Genomic DNA, 17020 nt, shown 5'->3' with positions numbered 1-17020 from the left:
CGACCCACGCGTGTCCCGACCCCGGCGCAGGGCTGGGGCTGCGTGGCGAGCCACAAACCACCGCGGTTTCGATTTCTGTTCGCGTTGGGGGGACCATTTCACTCGGGATTCACAGTTGGCAGCGGGTGAACTCACCACTGCACCCGCCTACGGCAGAACTGACTGTCCAGGGCAGGACTCCCAGGATGTCAACATGAACAGTGTCCCATCCCTGTGTTCCAGCCACAGCCCCCTCCTCCCTCCCCTCTGCATGGTGCATCTCACCCCTAGGCCAGGCACAGAAACTGTCCTGACTCAATTGCAACTGATTCTGGAAAAAAAAAGAACCAACACCAACAAGGTTCCGTTGAGGAGCAGAACAGTTGTTCAAGCAAGAGATAGAGCAAGTGGTGAACAATCCAGCTCTGCTCAGCTTGGCAAGGACGTTCCTCCCTGGAAAGTGGGACCCACAGCACACACAGCAGCATTCCACCGGGACAGGACCCATATAACTTCTTTATTGAGCTCTATATATAGCTAAAATTCATGGGTGTCATAATCCATTTAAAAACCACCAAGGCATCTACAAACATTAAAAGGCTTTAAGATTGATGATCCCTTTTATCTAAAAAAAATACAAATCCCAAAGCTAAGGGAAGCTTAAGGTAACCCAAAGGAAAGGGAAGCTGCAGGTACAAGGAGCAGGTGGCCAAAGGAGCATGGTGCTGCAAGGAGGTGGCACAAGGTCCAGTGCAGGGCCCTTTGCTTAGTGCTTCCAGCAGATCTGGGTGCAGAGTGCTGGGAAACCATCTCTTCTCCCACCACCCACAAGGAACAACCCCCAAGCAAGTCCAAGCAGTTTGGATTTGAAAGGACCGTAAAGCTCATGTCATTCCAACCTCCTGCCACGGCCAAGGACACCTTCCACTAGACCAGGTTGCTCCTCCTTCTGCGTTTTCTCAATCACAGGGCTCCTAGGTAGCCTTTCCCAACAAATCCATACAGGATGTGGTGCTGCCACCTAAGCAAGGGGCAGGGGAAGGATGTGGATCCCATGAGTGGGCACACACATGGTATCTGGCTAGAGGGAGATGCTCTGAACACAAGTCAGGAATGTCTCCAACAAAAAAGCCTCATCATTGCATTCCCACTGCTCTTCCCCATCCCAGCTCCACAGTCACCAACCAACAGCACCACTGGGCTGAGGGATTTATGCACCACAGGCACTCAGCTTTCCCCAGCACACCACTACACCAGGAATTGGAATGCAGTATTCCCTTCCCAGGGAAGTGGGATACAGCTCCTGTGTGCAAAGCACAAAGGGCTGAAGGACAGCACACAAACTTTTCTCCTGCAGTTCCTGTCTCACTCTTGAATCCTTGTCCAGCCACATTCCCTTCCCACATCTACCCTCTCACATCATCTCCATTCCCTTTCCCAAGCTCTCCTCCACTCTCTCTGAGCCCACTCACTGGAAGGATGCCAGTGATGGCATGAAATTCCTGAGCAAGAGTCTCTCAACGTCTCTCACTCACCTTTGTGAAACTACAATTCCGCAGGACATCCGTGATCTACACCCTTTCACCAGCTATTCCAGAGAAAGCACAAGAGTTTCCGTTATAAACCCAAAGCAAAACAGACTTTAGCTTCCAAACCAACCGTGTCTGCTCCAGTGTTAAGAGATGGGCACCATCCGTTTTGGCAAGAGGCTGTAGCCCAGTTTGGTGCAGCCATCCCTGGCAAACACCTTCCTAGAGTGGTGGGAGCCTGATAAGTCCAAAGCTTTCTGCTATCAGACCCACTCATCCCAGTCAGAGTCAAAGGGCAAGACCACACTCCAAGAGAACAGAAGGAAACAAAAAAACAAGCTGTATTTTACACATATTCTCTAACAAGTGATAAGAGTTTCTCCTCCAATACATGGGATAACACACATCCACAGACCTGGACACTGCTGCTATATCCTCACATATAAGACATTACAGCTTCTCATTCTATGATCACAAAGAAGTCAGGGGTTTGAGGGGAAAAAATAGTACAGATCACAAGTGTAGAAAATTGAAGACAGTGTACAAAGAAAGGGTCCCTAACACAAAGCTTTCCCTCTCATGAGTTTGCTTTTCTCCATCAGCACTTGGAGGGAGCCATCCCAAACCCCAACTGCAAGCAGCTGTGGTTGTGTAACTGCACACAGTCTCCCAACAACTCTAAATAAAGGATCTTCCTTCAAAGGGCTTTCAGGGATTGCTGGATTTTGCCTTATTACTTAAAATATCACTGTGCTTAATGAACTCAGGCACCTAAAGAATAAGGTTTACTATATACATTTAAAAATTCAGGAAAAGTTCTCCAAAAAATCTGCATTTGCATTTGATGAAATGCTGCAGCTGCTCAGGTTGGAGGAACACCTCTGAGCTGTGTGGCAGCTTGTCAGCAGAGCTAAACCAGCTGGAGAAGAGGAGACAGCCTAGCCCTTCCACTGTGCTGCCCCAAAACTCCACTCATCTCCTTCAAGGACACTCAGCATATTCCAACAGCAACAACCCAGATCTGCTGACAAGGAACCAGCAACAGATGGGCCAAACACTAACGGGGGACAGGGAACACATGCTAGGGCTGAGAGCAGAGGGACTGCCACGTGTCAGGATCCATACATGCGCTAATTAAAGCCTGTGTTTATGATTCAGGAATCAGCATGGAAACGCCAACAGAACCTCACAAGACTGCTCATGTCTCCTGCATGACACCAGCAACAACGTTCTGATGTGCTGCAGAAGCTGATGGCCACACTAGGGGAAGCAGGAAGCAGCTTTTCCTTTGGGGAGAAAGTTCTTTCATATCACCAGAATCTTCTGTCCTCCAAAACCTGTGCCGCTGTCAGGGCGAACGCACCGCAAGCAGGTAAGTCCGACAGAGGCGACTGAGGCAGCTGAGGCCAACCACACTCTAGAAGGTATTTTTAAGCTTGGCTGCCACAAGCACGAGAATCTCTCCAATCTTTTTCTGCCAATTCTCTATGTCCTTGGAGACATCACACCAGAGCTCTCCATGGCGAGGTTCAGCATTCTCACAGCGTTTCCTCACCTCTTCTTGTTGTTCCTATAGGGAAGAGAAATAACCAGTTGTCCTGGTTTGTTCCAGCACTGAGCCAAACAGTTAACAGTTCCCTCCCTAATTCAAATACTCTTCCAAAGCTTATGGTGGGGTTTGAGTCTGTTGTTTTTAAAGGCAGTATGGAAGCCCAAGTCAAAATTCAGAAGCAGCAACTCTCCTGCCTGGCTGAACAAACTGCCAAGTTAGAGCCAAGCGAGTTTTGGCTAGAGCAGAGAAACTGCAGCAGAAACTTCCTGCGCAATACCACCTGCTTGAGCTCTGTCAAGTGAGAGGTCTCTCTGAAGTCAGAAGATAAACACCCTCATCATTTCAGGAATATCAGGCAGTAAAAACTGCTCTAAGAGATTAGAACAGGCTGTTCCTCCGGCTGTGCTCACGTGCAACCTGCACTCGACACTTGGGAAGAAATAGCACCAGTTACACAAACCCCACATCACCATTCCAGCACAATCCCCTCAGAACAAGCTTGTGTTTTACAGGAAGAAGATTGATTTCAGAGATTTTTGCACGAACCAGCATGACTGTGGACAGCAAAGCAGCCTGAAAGACAGCTCAGCTAAGGACAACACCTTTTCAAAGCCACCACACAGGCCTGTTCATGCTCATTCGTGACCAGGCGTGACAGCCAACCTCACCTGTGACCACGCAGGCAGCAGCAGCACGCTCAGCCCAGCTGGGCAGCCCACACCAGCCAGGGATTGCTGCTGCCTCCCCCAGCTCCCTGTTCCCTGGCACACACTCACCTCTGTGCCGTGCTGCAGCTCAAATTTGTAAAAGAAAGCCCAGGCATCCCCCAGGTCTGAGTCTATCTTCACTGTACGGTGGAACCACTCTCTGGCCTTGGTTATTTTACGCTCACTCCAGAACAGCCTGTTGGGAAAAGCAAAAGGGAGTTGACAAATAGTTTCACTTTAAAAGAAGATGCCAAGTCACAAGCACTCCAGCTTAAAGGCTCTACAGATATTCTAATTCTTTGCTCTCCTGAGAAGGAAACAGCAGAATTTTTAGGCATCTGCTGACTGTCCTGCCCCTGGGAAAGGAAGAGAGATGAGAAGACTGGAAAGAACATCCAACACTTCCTGTTCACTCCTCCCCAGTGAGGCAGGATAACTTAGACCCAAGCACAGACTCTCCTAAGAGGGGAATCATTACTGACTTCAACCTTTGCCAACTCAATTGCTTTAACTTTGCTGTTCCAGATTTGGAGTGGAAGGAGACAGGACTGCATGCCATCTAATTCCTCTCCTCCAATTTCTTAACGTTTCAAGTTGAATTTAGCATCTAACAATTAAATAACTTCTAAATGCTGATAATTGCCTGCTGTGTGGTCACATACCCACAAAGTATGCTCCAGTGGAGCAGACCTGTCTTGACACCCCCACTTTCCAAGGACAGGCAAGCACAGAAGCTTCCAGGCTCAAACCCCAGCCTGGCTCCAGCCCCATTACATCCAGGTACTGGTAAACGCTGAAAGTTCTCCCCAGTAATGAACCAGCTAAGTCAATAATCTGTTCGTCTCACTTCTTTGCATTCAAGAGTTCATTTGAGCTAGAAGGTCTTTATCAAATCACTCAGCCACCCCTCATAAAGAGCTTAGCTAGTCATAAAATTATACAGCTTATGTGATTGTTTTTAAGCCCTTTAATACTCTTGATTGTTCCGTGTTAAATAAACTGTGATTTAAAAGAGCTGGAACAGTGATAGCAGAGGCTTAACACCTGCAAGCAGTGGCCACTTTCAGCAACATGTTCAACAAAAGTTTTTCACAGATGTGTGACACTCTGTACCTACAGGCAAAGAGTGATGGGAGGTGGAAGCTGTTTATGTTGGGATTAACTGCTAAACTCTCTGAGGTTGCACCAGAAGGGGCCTGGAAGCTGTTTCCATAAAGCAAAAGTTAACATTTATCTCACTTGCTGCTAAAGCTGAACAAGTCATCTGTCATGATCTGGCAGAACCCAGTGTTGCAGTCACTGGAGTGTATCCTACAGTTTTCTTTGGCTTATAAAATAGAGTTGTGAAAGAATTGGGCAACTTTGAGCAAAATGCCTCCTGCATTAACCTCTCTTGCTATTCACAAAGGGAGAAAAGTAAGTTTGTTCCCATCACAGCTGCTGTAGAGCTGTTCACACATCAGAGCAGGAAGGGTATGGCATGAGTCAATTCTAATGGTGATTCTTCATCGCTGGAAGCCTCACAACTCAATCTGGACAAGAAGACAATTCCTAGTAGATTATCTTCCCATTTCAGAGAAGCAAACTACAGAATGGCTGATGGTTTGCATTCTGGGAAGGGCCACAACTGACATGGCTGAAATTCTGGTGGGGAAAAAGGACTACAGCAGTACAGAAGCTAAATCAGGATTAAAAAACAGAATCTAGCATAATAGACAGAAAAATGAAAAATACACAGTCAACCACAGAGAACTTAAAAATAACCAACAAAAAATGTCCCTATCTTCACAGATACTTAAAACATACCCTAAGCCACTTAATTAAGCCTAGTTCACCTGACAGCACAGTGAAATCCCTTCCAAGGGACAGAAAGCAAGCAGCTTGCAGGGTGCCAATACAGAGCACTGGCAAAGGGCTCTGAGTGTATTGTTGCCTGTGCCAGTCCGAGGCTCACCAGAACAGCCTGAGGGCAGGCTGACATCCCCTGCTTTGAATCAAGGGAGAGATTTGCACAGTTACTAGGAGACAGCTTGAGAGCTGTTCCTTGCTTTGGGACTTATTAGTGCTGCTGCAGCCAGAATCACACAGCTCTGCTGGAGTGCAGTGTTTCATCCTGGATGCAGCCACACACAGAAATGGGTGTTTTTACTGCATCCAGCACAGGAACTCACTTGGCCACAGCCAACAGGACATGTGGGTCATGTTCACACTTCTTGAGGGCATCCACACTCTTGGTCTTTCGTTGCGGTCGTGCTTCAAGGAAAATTGCCTCTGACCACAGGATTCCTTAATCAAGTCAAGAAGGAAGATTGTTTAGTGTTATTTCTGAGATTAACCCTCCCCAGTCTGCCATCAGGCCACTGCTCTCTAACACAAGCAGCACTGTGGCCCCTACCCTGGTGGATATCCACCCTCAACCTCATCCCAGATCACTTTTTCCACATAGATACTTCATTTAGTACTCTGAACTTCTAGCTACTGCAAGCATCACATTGGATCTTTGGCCCTGAAGTCTCTGTGCCATAACCCCTGCAGCTCCAGCACTGCCTAACCCAGAGGCTCAGGCTTTGCAGGTGAGACACTGCAAACCCTGGAACAGGAAGGACAAATCAGCATTTCCAAAGGGACAGGTATCCATCTGTCTGAACAGGAGACTGCAGCGGCTGAAGAAGACCCAGAACGTACAAGTACACCATTTGGGAGCAGTTTCAAGGGTGCTGGAGAGCACCACAGCATTATTGCTGCTGGCTCCCCACACATATGATGAAGGACAGAGCAGGTCCAGAAAAGCTGGGTTTAATCCCTAGCTCCCATCACTGCCAAAAGCAAGAAAGGAAATATGCTCAGGGGAGCATGAAATCTGCAGTTTCTTGTGTCAGCCAGCCACACCTGATCAGTTCAAAGCAAAGCCTGAGAGCTGGTGTCTGCCAGGACTCCACCAGAGCACCCTTGCTTCCCCTAAACGGCACCAGGGGAACACAGACGAGCTCTGGCGTGTGCAGTGACAGACTGGAGAGGAACTCTCCTCTTCTTGCTCTTTATGTATAGGGTCACAAACACCATTATAGTTCAATTTTCCTCTTTGTGCAGCCTGCCTACATCAACCATTAGCCAGAATTGATCAGGAATCAATTCTGCAATCGATGGACCCAAACCTCTGGTTTACATGACTGCAGGTGTCCAGCTCCTGCAGGCTTTGATTCTGGTTTGTTGAGCTTTAAGACGAAGTTGCAAGTGGGTTTTTTTTATAAACAAAAACTGAGATCCTGCTGCCCATTTCCATAGCAACAGGCAGATCTGTAAAACAGCCTGTGGTGGCAAACACTCATTAAGCATTAGGTCACTCACAAAAGAAAGTGGGATTTGGGTGGTGCTGCTTTGTTGACCCGCCTGCATGGTGAGCAGCTTGCAGTGAGTTTATCATCTCATAAAAGTCACTTTAATTCCCAATTATTTCACCGGGACTTAAGCAGTCACCAATTAAACACCTTTCAAAACCTAGCCTGAAGGCAAGCTAAGCTTACCCTGCAGTAGGCTACTACATTTTGTAGTTAAGTGACATCTTCTTCCTCAAAGATGTCAACATGTTTAAATAATTAAGGCTTCCCGCAATTCTGCCCCAAAATAGGGAAGTGTTAGGCACTTTCTCCTCCCATCCCAAGAGGCAAATATTTCCACTGCTGGTTAGAACCAAGTGACTTACATTATATGACCTATTAGCTTTTTCTTATATGAGCTAAAATAATCAAAACCCAGGACTTAACATTTATGCTGCACAATCCCCCAGTCATGACTGTGACTGAAATTTGCTGCCAGCACAAGTTATTAAGCTCACAGTGGTGCAACCAGCACAGGCAAACCAGCAACTGGGAATCTCCTAAAGCCAGCTGTACTCCAAGGAGACAAGGAAAACACCATTCTTTTTCCACTGAACTTCCTAACTACAAACACTTGGATGTCTTTCTTTAATTTTAAACCTTGGCAGACTTGACCAACTTCAGAGGAAAACCCACTCACATCCAAGATGTTTTACCAAGAGACCTGGGGATGAACTATGGACCATAGACACAATAATTTACTGGATACTGCAGTAAAATGGGGTGGACCAACCCTTGACCTCTGTGGTGTGAGACAGCACAAAGCAACTGGGATTATTCCCAAAGTCCCTCAGCATTTCCTTTGCAGAAGGATGAATGACACTTCTCCAAAGCACTCTATATTGAGACCTGGCCAGAAAGGACATCTTGGGAAAAGATATGCCTCTATCAACTGGGCCAAACAACTGTGTTTAAAGGTAGAAATGAGATCCAGCTCACCTGAATTGGGACACTCTTGCAATGCCTTGGCCATCAGAGTGTTTGCAATGTTCTTTAGCCCAGCTCGGTACTCCAATCGCACAGACTCCAACCTGGGAGGGAAGAGACTCTGGTGATATTTAGAACAACATATTCACTAAGCAGAAACAAACAGTGAGTCACAGGAAGGTCACTGGAAATTGCAAACATCTGCCCATATTCTGAATGTGTAGGTGACTGACATCTTCCCATTGCTCTTCATCTAAAAATAAATGTGACCTTTATTCTGTAATGGCCCAGACCAAAAACAATCTGAAAAAGGGACAGAAACAGAAAGGAAAGAGCCTTAGGTTGGCAAGTTCTGTGCACTAGAACTACCAGTAAAGCACTAACTATTCCCCAAATTTAGACTAGCTACACACTAGCCAGGATCACCAAAGCATTTCTGCTGTTTAGGGAAGTTGTTAGTCCAGAAGAAACTCCAGGATGGGCATGGTCATAAGTTCCAGGCTCAAATGGCCGAGGAGATGTGAAATAGCTGGTCTTGAAGAATGCATTGAACCTGTAGCCCAAATGCAGTTCATCTCCACACAACTCACCAGAGATCTGGATTCTTTGGATTCTTCAGGCGAGACTTTTCCAAGATGGCTCTTGCTCTAGTCAACTGCCCAACTTTCTCCTCCAGCCTGGACAGCAAAAGCCACAGGGGTATGGAATGGGGGCACTTCTTCAACTGTTTGAAAAGGAAGTATGCCATTAGATAGACTGGAAAACAATATTATAATCCCTATTGCAAAGAACTTTCCTCCCTACGTACTCCTGTATCCAAACCAGTCGGGTCCATCAAGTATGACTGAACTACCCCAGCAGGAAGAGAAAAAACACACCTCCCTTAATAACACAGCTACAATCTGTGCCCCTTCTGGAGACTGAGGGCTCTCATACATGCAGGAAGTCATTAGGATACCGACACTGGCAGAAACGTGTCCAGATGACTTTGATGGCTGATGACTTTCAGCATTCATACCCAAGGACACCAATTACCATTTAAAAGAGAGATGAGTGCTCTGTAGGCCACCTCCTTTCACAGTGTGTATGTAAGAGCTGCTGAGGAGCTTTTTCATTTAAGAGCTCTGCTTTTAGTCTTTACAGGTCTTAGAGAATTACTGTGCCTTTTTTTCCTGCCTGTGAGGAGTCAGCATACAGTGAACTCTCTCAAGCAAGAAACTGAATTTTGCACATGGATAATGAGCAAGAGAAATTTTTGCTGCTTATTCCAAGGTCCTAATTTATTTATTCTTTTTACTGTTTTAATCAATGCCAGAAAGAACAGAAATCATCTCTCTGGCTCTCCATTTTGATTCAAAGGCAGACATCTCTCGTGCCAGAAGCAGAATGCAAACCTGCAATAACCTTGATCTTACCCCTTGATTATAAGCCTCCCGTGCTTTCTCCACCAGCTCTTTTTGTTCCTCAATTTGTCCTTTCATCATCCACAGTTTGGGGAAGTCCTCATAGTGCTTCAAGGCTTCCTCACACAGCTCCTGGGCTGCCGCAATGTTCCCAAGCACCCATTCCAGCTTTACAGACTTCATGAAGACCTGGGAACAAACCAGAGCTGTTTACCACCAGCAGCCACTGAAAAACCATCAGTTTGCTGAAGCAGCAGGTTCCCACATTAGAATGTTATTGATCAGCTACAGGGTGGAGTAAAGTCAAAATATCAGGGTTAAATAACAGTGGGAACAGATAACAATGAGAAAGGTAAATGTGCATATTAAAGGAGTTGGAACAGTTTGATCAACCTGTATCTCACCTATTAGCATAGAGCTGGCATCTCATAGAATCACAGAATAAACCAGCTTACACCTATTAGCATAGAGCTGGCATCTCACAGAATCACAGAATCAACCAGCTTAGAAAAGATCTCCAAGAACATCACGTCCAACCCTACTGTGGTTACTAGACCATGGCACTAAGTGCCACATCCAGTCTCATCTTAAAAACCTCCAGGGATGGTGAATCCACTACCTCCCTGGGCAGCACATTCCAACGCCTGAGCACTCTCTCTGCAAAAAATCTCTTGCTAATATCCAACCTAAACCTCCCCTGGCAGAGCTTGAGTCTGTGCCCTCTTGTCCTGCTGCTGGTTGCCTGGGAGAAGGGACCAACCCACACCTGATTCCAACCTCCTTTCAGGGAGTTGGAGAGGGTGATATGGTCTCCCCTGAGCCTCCTCTTCTCCAGGCTAAACACCCCCAGCTCCCTCAGCCTCTCCTCATGGCACTTGTGCTCGAGTCCCTTCACCATCCTTGTTGCTCTTCTCTGGACCTGCTCCAGCACCTCTGTATCCCTCCTGAACTGAGGGGCCCAGAACTGCATATTTGCATGATCATAGAATCGCCACAGAATCACAGAATGGTTTGGATTTGAAGAATAATATTTGTGCAAAGAACACAACCAATTAATAAACCAAGATCACCTTCCCTTACTTGAGGCTTTAGGCTGCAACTTTTGTCCTGCTTATTACAAATTAGTACCTACACTTCTCTGCCCCCAAGAGCCTTCCTTTTGGCTACACAGGGAAATCACAGCTGTGAGAAATACATTATAGACTGAAGGCTCTCTCACTACTCTTTGATCCCAATCCTTCCCATTTCCAAACTCCCCTCATCATGACCTTGCAAAAGAGGCACCAATTCTGAGACCAGAGCTTCAACCCCAGCTGCAGAAGTTCCCTGGCTGACGAGAGAGAGTACAGTTTAAAGATCTAGGATGAAGAACCAAGTGGGGTGGGAGGACAGAGATCAAACTAATTTTTCTTTTACTTGGGTAAGTTAAAATGCTTTTGTATGAAGAGCTGAAAATTGACAAAGTTTATCATACCAGAGGTAACTGGAGATAAACACAAGAGTGTAACTTCAAACACCAAACCACACCAGAGCTCTTCACTCTTCTGTGAAAGTATTTTCTCTCTCTTTTTTCCAAGACATGCTTTTATGCAACACAAACATTATACAAACAGCTGTAAACTGGGAATTTCCTGACTTTTGCCATTTGCCTAAAAAAACCTGAAACCCTTCCCTTGATCCTAAGCCTTTTTTTCCCATCGTGCCATGATTTTGTGTCGCAATTCACTGAAGCAGCACAGCAGCAAAACAGCCACATGCCCCAAAAGGCGATGGCAGGGAGCCACATGGTCAGTCCCTAAGGCCACAGAACTGAAGGAACTCCTCCTTCCGTCCCAAATCCCCCGTGGCCAAGAGGCCTGAGCTTCTCCACCCTCCACACATCCTTACCCTAGCCGTGGGGGCACTGCTGCGAGCCTTTGCCAGCAGCCTCCTTGCTCTTTCATACTCATTGTTCTCCGACTCGAGCTTCACGGCAGCAAGCCAGATCTCCTCACTGTTGGGGTTGGCCTGCAAGAACACAAAGTGACAACAGACAAATGCATACAGTGAATCAACAGCAGATTTAATCCTTCGTTTGATCCAGATGAAAATTGAAATCAGAGCTGTGTCAATCCACAATTGGGATTTTTTTTTTTTTTGGTTCAAGCTCCTCCCAGTCTTCTTTGACCTTTGAAGTTTATAGAAATTCTCCAAAACAGATGGGCAACACAAAGATCTATGCCAGTTTAGAAGTTGGATGCTTCTCCACTGTTGGAAAGTATTAATGCTTGATCTTCTGAACTTCCAGTTTAAATGCTGAAAACATCACAGGGTCTGCCACAATGAGACCCTCATTTTATTACCCCCAAGCAAAAAGCTGCAGCTTGAATTCTCCACAGAACTCTGTGAAAGCTCCTCCAATAAAAGTCAGCTCAGTGGCAACCATGTCAAGAAGTTTCCAGGATAGTAACAAAAGGAAAAAATTTAGGAAGTAAATGTCTTTTACCTTCCATCTCAGGACCTGTCATTTGGTTTTGCTATCACTTAGTTTTTAAGCCTCATTCCCAGCACTAGAACTGCTCTGCCCATCTTTCTTACAGCAACAAGCAGACAATTCCCTTGATTTTACTGTAGATTGGTGGGTTTGGTACAATCCATAAGTAATGCAGTGACTTCACTAATTAGGGCAGGATACAACCCCTTCCCTGAGGAGACAGGTGACCCAAGACAAGGGGATTCTGATCCATAACTGGGGTTGGTGAGAGCCATGGTAGTAACACTGATGGTTTGCAAACCCATAGAATGATAGGATGGTTTGGATTGGAAAGGGCCTCAAAGCTTATCCCATTCCAACCTACCTTCCACTAGACCAGGCTGCTCCAAGCCCTGGCTTTGAACTCTTCCAGGGATAGAGCAGCCACAACCTCTTTGTGGTTCCATTCTAACTCAGAACCTGGTGCGGTGCTACTAGAAGAGCAGTAACACACTCTTGCTTCCAGCTTGCTGCTATTTTACAGAATATTTTGTCACACAGAACAATCCAAGAACAGCGGAAGTCTCCATCACTTTGAAAGGCAGCAGGAGTTAGGTGTTGACAGGCAAAGCCTAGTCTGTATTCTCTACCTGTCGTACTTAACATCATCTGACACATCTAGCAGACTCACCTGGAAAGCCAGGGCCAAAATGCTTCTGGCTGCTGGCACGTCTCCTGCCAGCCACTTGGACTTGGCTCCCATGAGCCACAGCACTTCTGCTTTGGGACAGTGAGCAACAGCTCTCTGCAAAAGAGCCTCCAAGGATTCTCTGAGACAAGAAAGAGCAAGTTACAATCCCTCGAGGTGGTGCCAAAGGCAAACTCTGACACACCATTTTCACTATCACACACACAGTGTTATAAATGTTGTTGCAAAGTCCAACGTTGTAAACCTTGGTAAATTGTTTCATAACAAGGAAAGGGTGGGGTCTTTTTCCACAATCAGCACTCCACAAACGGCTCATTGTTCAGACACCTTTGTTTGATAGTCTCTGCGGAAAGAGCCCTCACACAAACAGCTCATTTCTCTTGGACAGAGCACTCTGCTTAACAAACCTCAGTAGAAACTGAGACAGGAAGTTTTTCAAGATTATTAGATGAAGCTGGCTTGATCTTACTGAATTTTTTTTTCTCCTCTGGAAAATACATTTCTCAGGTAGAACACGAGGCTTTAAAAGCCCCCACTGGGAAACATGGGAGAACATCAAATACTTGTTCCTCCCAAATAAAGGCTTGAATAGGGCAGAACTCAGCATCTGCAGTCACTTCCACACTAGAGCCTTGTTGGCTTTAATAAGGATGATTCCATGTGTATAAGTCTACAGCAGAGATTGTTTGCTTTATTCTAAACTTTGGGCAGAAAGCTTCTGACGTGTAAAGCTTTATGAGTAAACTTTGAAAAGAGCCTAAGCTGTGACAGTATAACACCAACCTTAATTCAGGATGTGATGCACATCCACAGTATGTTTAATCACAAAATGCCAGAGATGCTTGGACAGCTTCAGCAATGAAGTGGTTTATCTATGAGAACTAAATTAAACACATGCTGTATTTTAGACAAGTTGTATCCCCACTTTTTTCTAGAAATGCCTTCTCAACGACAACTGTCTACCTTGCATATTCACAGCTATTTTTACCAAGTAATCCCTATTGCCATAAAGCATTTTATGCCTTCATAAAACCTAAGTATGTTCTCAGCACAACAATAACAAAGTAGACCAGACCTTGCAAACAACATCAGTGAGTCTCCACCAACTGTTCTAACTCAGCATGTGCCACACACCAGGGATCATCTTGTAGCCTCCCCTCCATGCAGGGATGATGCAGCACACGTACCTGGTTCCATGGTTCTTTTCAAAATATGCAGCTCGCAGCCACACACTCTTCTTGCTGGGGAAAACTTGCAAGGCATAAGCATAAATTGCTCGGGCACACTCCAGAGCATTATGAGCAACACACTAAGGAAAGACAGATCAGAACTAAGTCAGCTTAGGGGGTGCACTGGAATCAAGAGCAAGAAGGAATTACATATGCATAATTCAACACAGAACTCAGTCACTCGGTGTAATCCCTGAATTGGGGCATTATAGAGAACAGAGCAGCTACTATCAGCCCTTTAAAAGGAAGCAGGGAAGGAATTTCCAAGCATCCCTCTATGAGTGCACAAGTATCCCATGTCTTTCAGTGGGACTGACACACACAGGCCAGCTTGAAACATTAGTAAGGCATTGTAAAGGCTCTCATGTTTGCACTTCATTTTGTTATTTCACAGGCAAAACTCTAAGCACCACAGCATGTGCCTCCCACTGCTCCGAGCCCAATCCAAGGCCAGTGAAGTTGGACATTTCCCATGTTCAAACTATTCCCCTAAAGCAAAGAATGCCTGGTAAAACTTTTCCCCACTCCCCTGCCCAGTCTTAACACATTAACTCTTAAGCTACAATGGTTATGCCTTGAAACTCAATTCCCAGCTCCTTTACCCAGACCCCAAACTCTGTTGTGGTCACACACATACATACAAAAATCCACACCAAAAGCAGCAAAATCTATCCCAATGTCAACCTTTTGCTCAGTGAAAATTCCAATCTGAACATAGCTCTACAATCCAATAACCTCCTGAGGCACAGACTGGCCAAAGGCAGGTAGGTGGTGTGGGAATCACACCCACTTTCACTGACCAAAAGAGCCATTTCCCCCCTAATTAAAAAACATAAGCACACAACAAAGCAAATAAACCCAACAAAAAACCAGCATCACAGTTGGACATACACTGTCTGCATCTTCCATCCAGGTATGTTTCCGATCTTCCTCCTCGATCCCAATCCCAATCACAGCTCGCATGATTGCCTGGCATGTGGCCACACTTCCAGCTTTGTCACATTCCTCAGCATCCTAGAACCAAGAGGAAAACACTGCTCATTTTGAGAGCTCAGCACAAGGATTTGAATTCTGAAATGGAAACTCCTTGCGTGCAAACACAGAGACACTGTGGGTCACTGCCACATCCCAAATATCTTATTGCTCCAACACATCCTGACACCAAGGAGCCTGCACACACGAGGAAGGTGCTGTAGTTGTGCACAGCATCACTCAGAAGCTGGTTAAGAAACAGAGCACATCATCTACAGCCACTGAAAAGGAGTAAGTGTGACAAAGTGTGACCTTTCCAGCCCCAAAAGTCTCCTCTTACAGCTCCACAGCCCTGGGCTGAGAAAAGCAGGGACCTGGTCAATAAAAGAATGCAAGAATTTCACAAGGAAGAATTTTAACATCAGAACTACTGAACTTCTTTCAGCTTTGAGATGATTCTTAAGTCTCAATAAGGGCTAAGCAATAACTACATTTAAATGAACATCCCCTCAACCAGTGTTAAGTCACAGCTGCAAAGGCTCTCTCACCAGAGCTTCCTGACACACAAAGCTTTCAAAAAGCCAAGCATGTCTTGCTTAAACTTGTTGAAAAGACCTCTGATCAGATTACAGAGATGGAACAGTTCTAGTACTGAGAAGGAACGTGAGAAGACAATGACGCAGAGGCCGTGGTGGTGGTTTTTTAATGAGAAGTTGAAATTAACCTTTAATTGCTTTACTGCTGTAAAGAAAGTCAGAATTCCTTTAGATGTTAACAAGGATATCTACTCAATATTAAAAGCTTGTTCATCATCAATGCTCTTAAGCAGTGTCTCAGGAACATTTTGCTGCCTTGACCCATTGGAAGTGATTTTAGTAGCAAACTGCTTGAAAGACTCATGCTCAAAGCACAGGATATCTTCGGGAGAAAAGAGGTTCAGTAAAGCACTAACAGACTATTTCCTATGTGTTGCTAATGCAACATTTGTATTGACTTCTCACAGCATTACCTGACAAAGGCTTCTGGGGCAAAAAATACCTTTTAAGCCAAAAGAGACATATGCAAAAATGCCTAAATCCTTCACTGAAGGCTTTAAGCCTCTGTCCTACTTAAAAGCAGCACCTGCTTCAACCTGCAGCTGCTTATCTTCCAAGACAGAAGTAAATCAGACATTTCTCAGCACAACACAGGTGATGCTACCCCAAGGGTAACAAGGCCTTGACGCCACTCAGCTTTTTTAGTCTCATCTCTTCTATCCTCATAGGGATCTACATTGATAAGCCTAGTGCAAAATTCCTCTGCCCCACAGTACCCACCAGGAACCTTCAAAACAGAGCCTGAAGAGCTCCCCTGGGTCTGCTCGAGCACATACCTGTATCCACTGCTCTCTGTTGATTTCCACACCATTAGCCCTAAGAGATGTGATGGCTCTGTCAATGATTTTCTCCACCATCTGGGTGTTTCCATTGGCTTCCTCCAGCTTGGCAGCAGTAATCCAGATGTGCCGATCCGTCGGAATATTCTCGCGGGCTTTGTTGAGGACTTTACGAGCATTCTCGTACGTCTCCAGCCTTGCCAGCGCCAGCCACAGCTGCAGAGCAACAAAAGATGTACTTGAGATGAGAACAAGGAGATGACAAGGCTGCTGTATGGCAGTGTCAGCCCACAGAGATAAGCAGCTTCACGCTGTTTGCTTCTGGTTGGCAAGTGTCCTCAAGTACTACAAGGCTGCGGAATACCAAGGGGGGATAGCAGAAACAGGCTACTACTGCCCTTAAAGCTCAGTCCTTATCATCTGTAGATATCATCTCCATCTGCTGGGCTGCTGCACTCCTGTTTTCTGCTCACATCACCTCTCAAACAGCTGAATCTAATGCTCTGGTTGGCATTTCAGAAACAAGCAACTTTTGGATTCCCCAGGCTACACACATACACTTGTTTTCACAACTGTCAAGGCACCACACATGAACACAGACACGGCTCAGTGCCTACAGCAGGCACAGCTGTGCACTGCCATGACTAACCTAACAATTACACAGGAAAATGAGGCATGTAATGACCACCAGGCAATTAACTCTGGAGAAAAAAAAAAAAAAGCACAGTCCAGTACTCATCACATCCTTCTCACTGTGGCGTGAAGTGTGTGGTACAAAACACCCCGAGCTCACTCTGCCTTCTGTTTGC

The 17020-nt window shown here is 45.8% G+C and overlaps 1 protein-coding gene across 1 annotated transcript in view; it reads right to left on the bottom strand.

Annotated features, from left to right (window-relative positions):
• Positions 1 to 2541: 2541 nt before the first annotated feature.
• Positions 2542 to 17020, bottom strand: part of PRPF6 (pre-mRNA processing factor 6) — a gene marked incomplete at its 5' end in the record, with an annotated part of 23344 nt that continues 8865 nt past the window's right edge. The window contains 11 exons of the mRNA XM_009073998.1: positions 2542 to 3078; positions 3837 to 3963; positions 5939 to 6053; positions 8084 to 8175; positions 8662 to 8795; positions 9487 to 9663; positions 11362 to 11481; positions 12618 to 12756; positions 13823 to 13944; positions 14756 to 14878; positions 16209 to 16427. Of these exons, the coding sequence (XP_009072246.1) occupies positions 2926 to 3078; positions 3837 to 3963; positions 5939 to 6053; positions 8084 to 8175; positions 8662 to 8795; positions 9487 to 9663; positions 11362 to 11481; positions 12618 to 12756; positions 13823 to 13944; positions 14756 to 14878; positions 16209 to 16427 (1521 nt within the window). The remainder of the gene's footprint in view (positions 3079 to 3836; positions 3964 to 5938; positions 6054 to 8083; positions 8176 to 8661; positions 8796 to 9486; positions 9664 to 11361; positions 11482 to 12617; positions 12757 to 13822; positions 13945 to 14755; positions 14879 to 16208; positions 16428 to 17020) is intronic.

The sequence above is a fragment of the Acanthisitta chloris genome, unplaced genomic scaffold, assembly GCF_000695815.1.
Source record: "Acanthisitta chloris isolate BGI_N310 unplaced genomic scaffold, ASM69581v1 scaffold16144, whole genome shotgun sequence".
Lineage (NCBI taxonomy): Eukaryota > Metazoa > Chordata > Aves > Passeriformes > Acanthisittidae > Acanthisitta > Acanthisitta chloris.
Note: the sequence above shows the minus strand (reverse complement) of the source record. Positions and strands in the feature narration are given on the sequence as shown.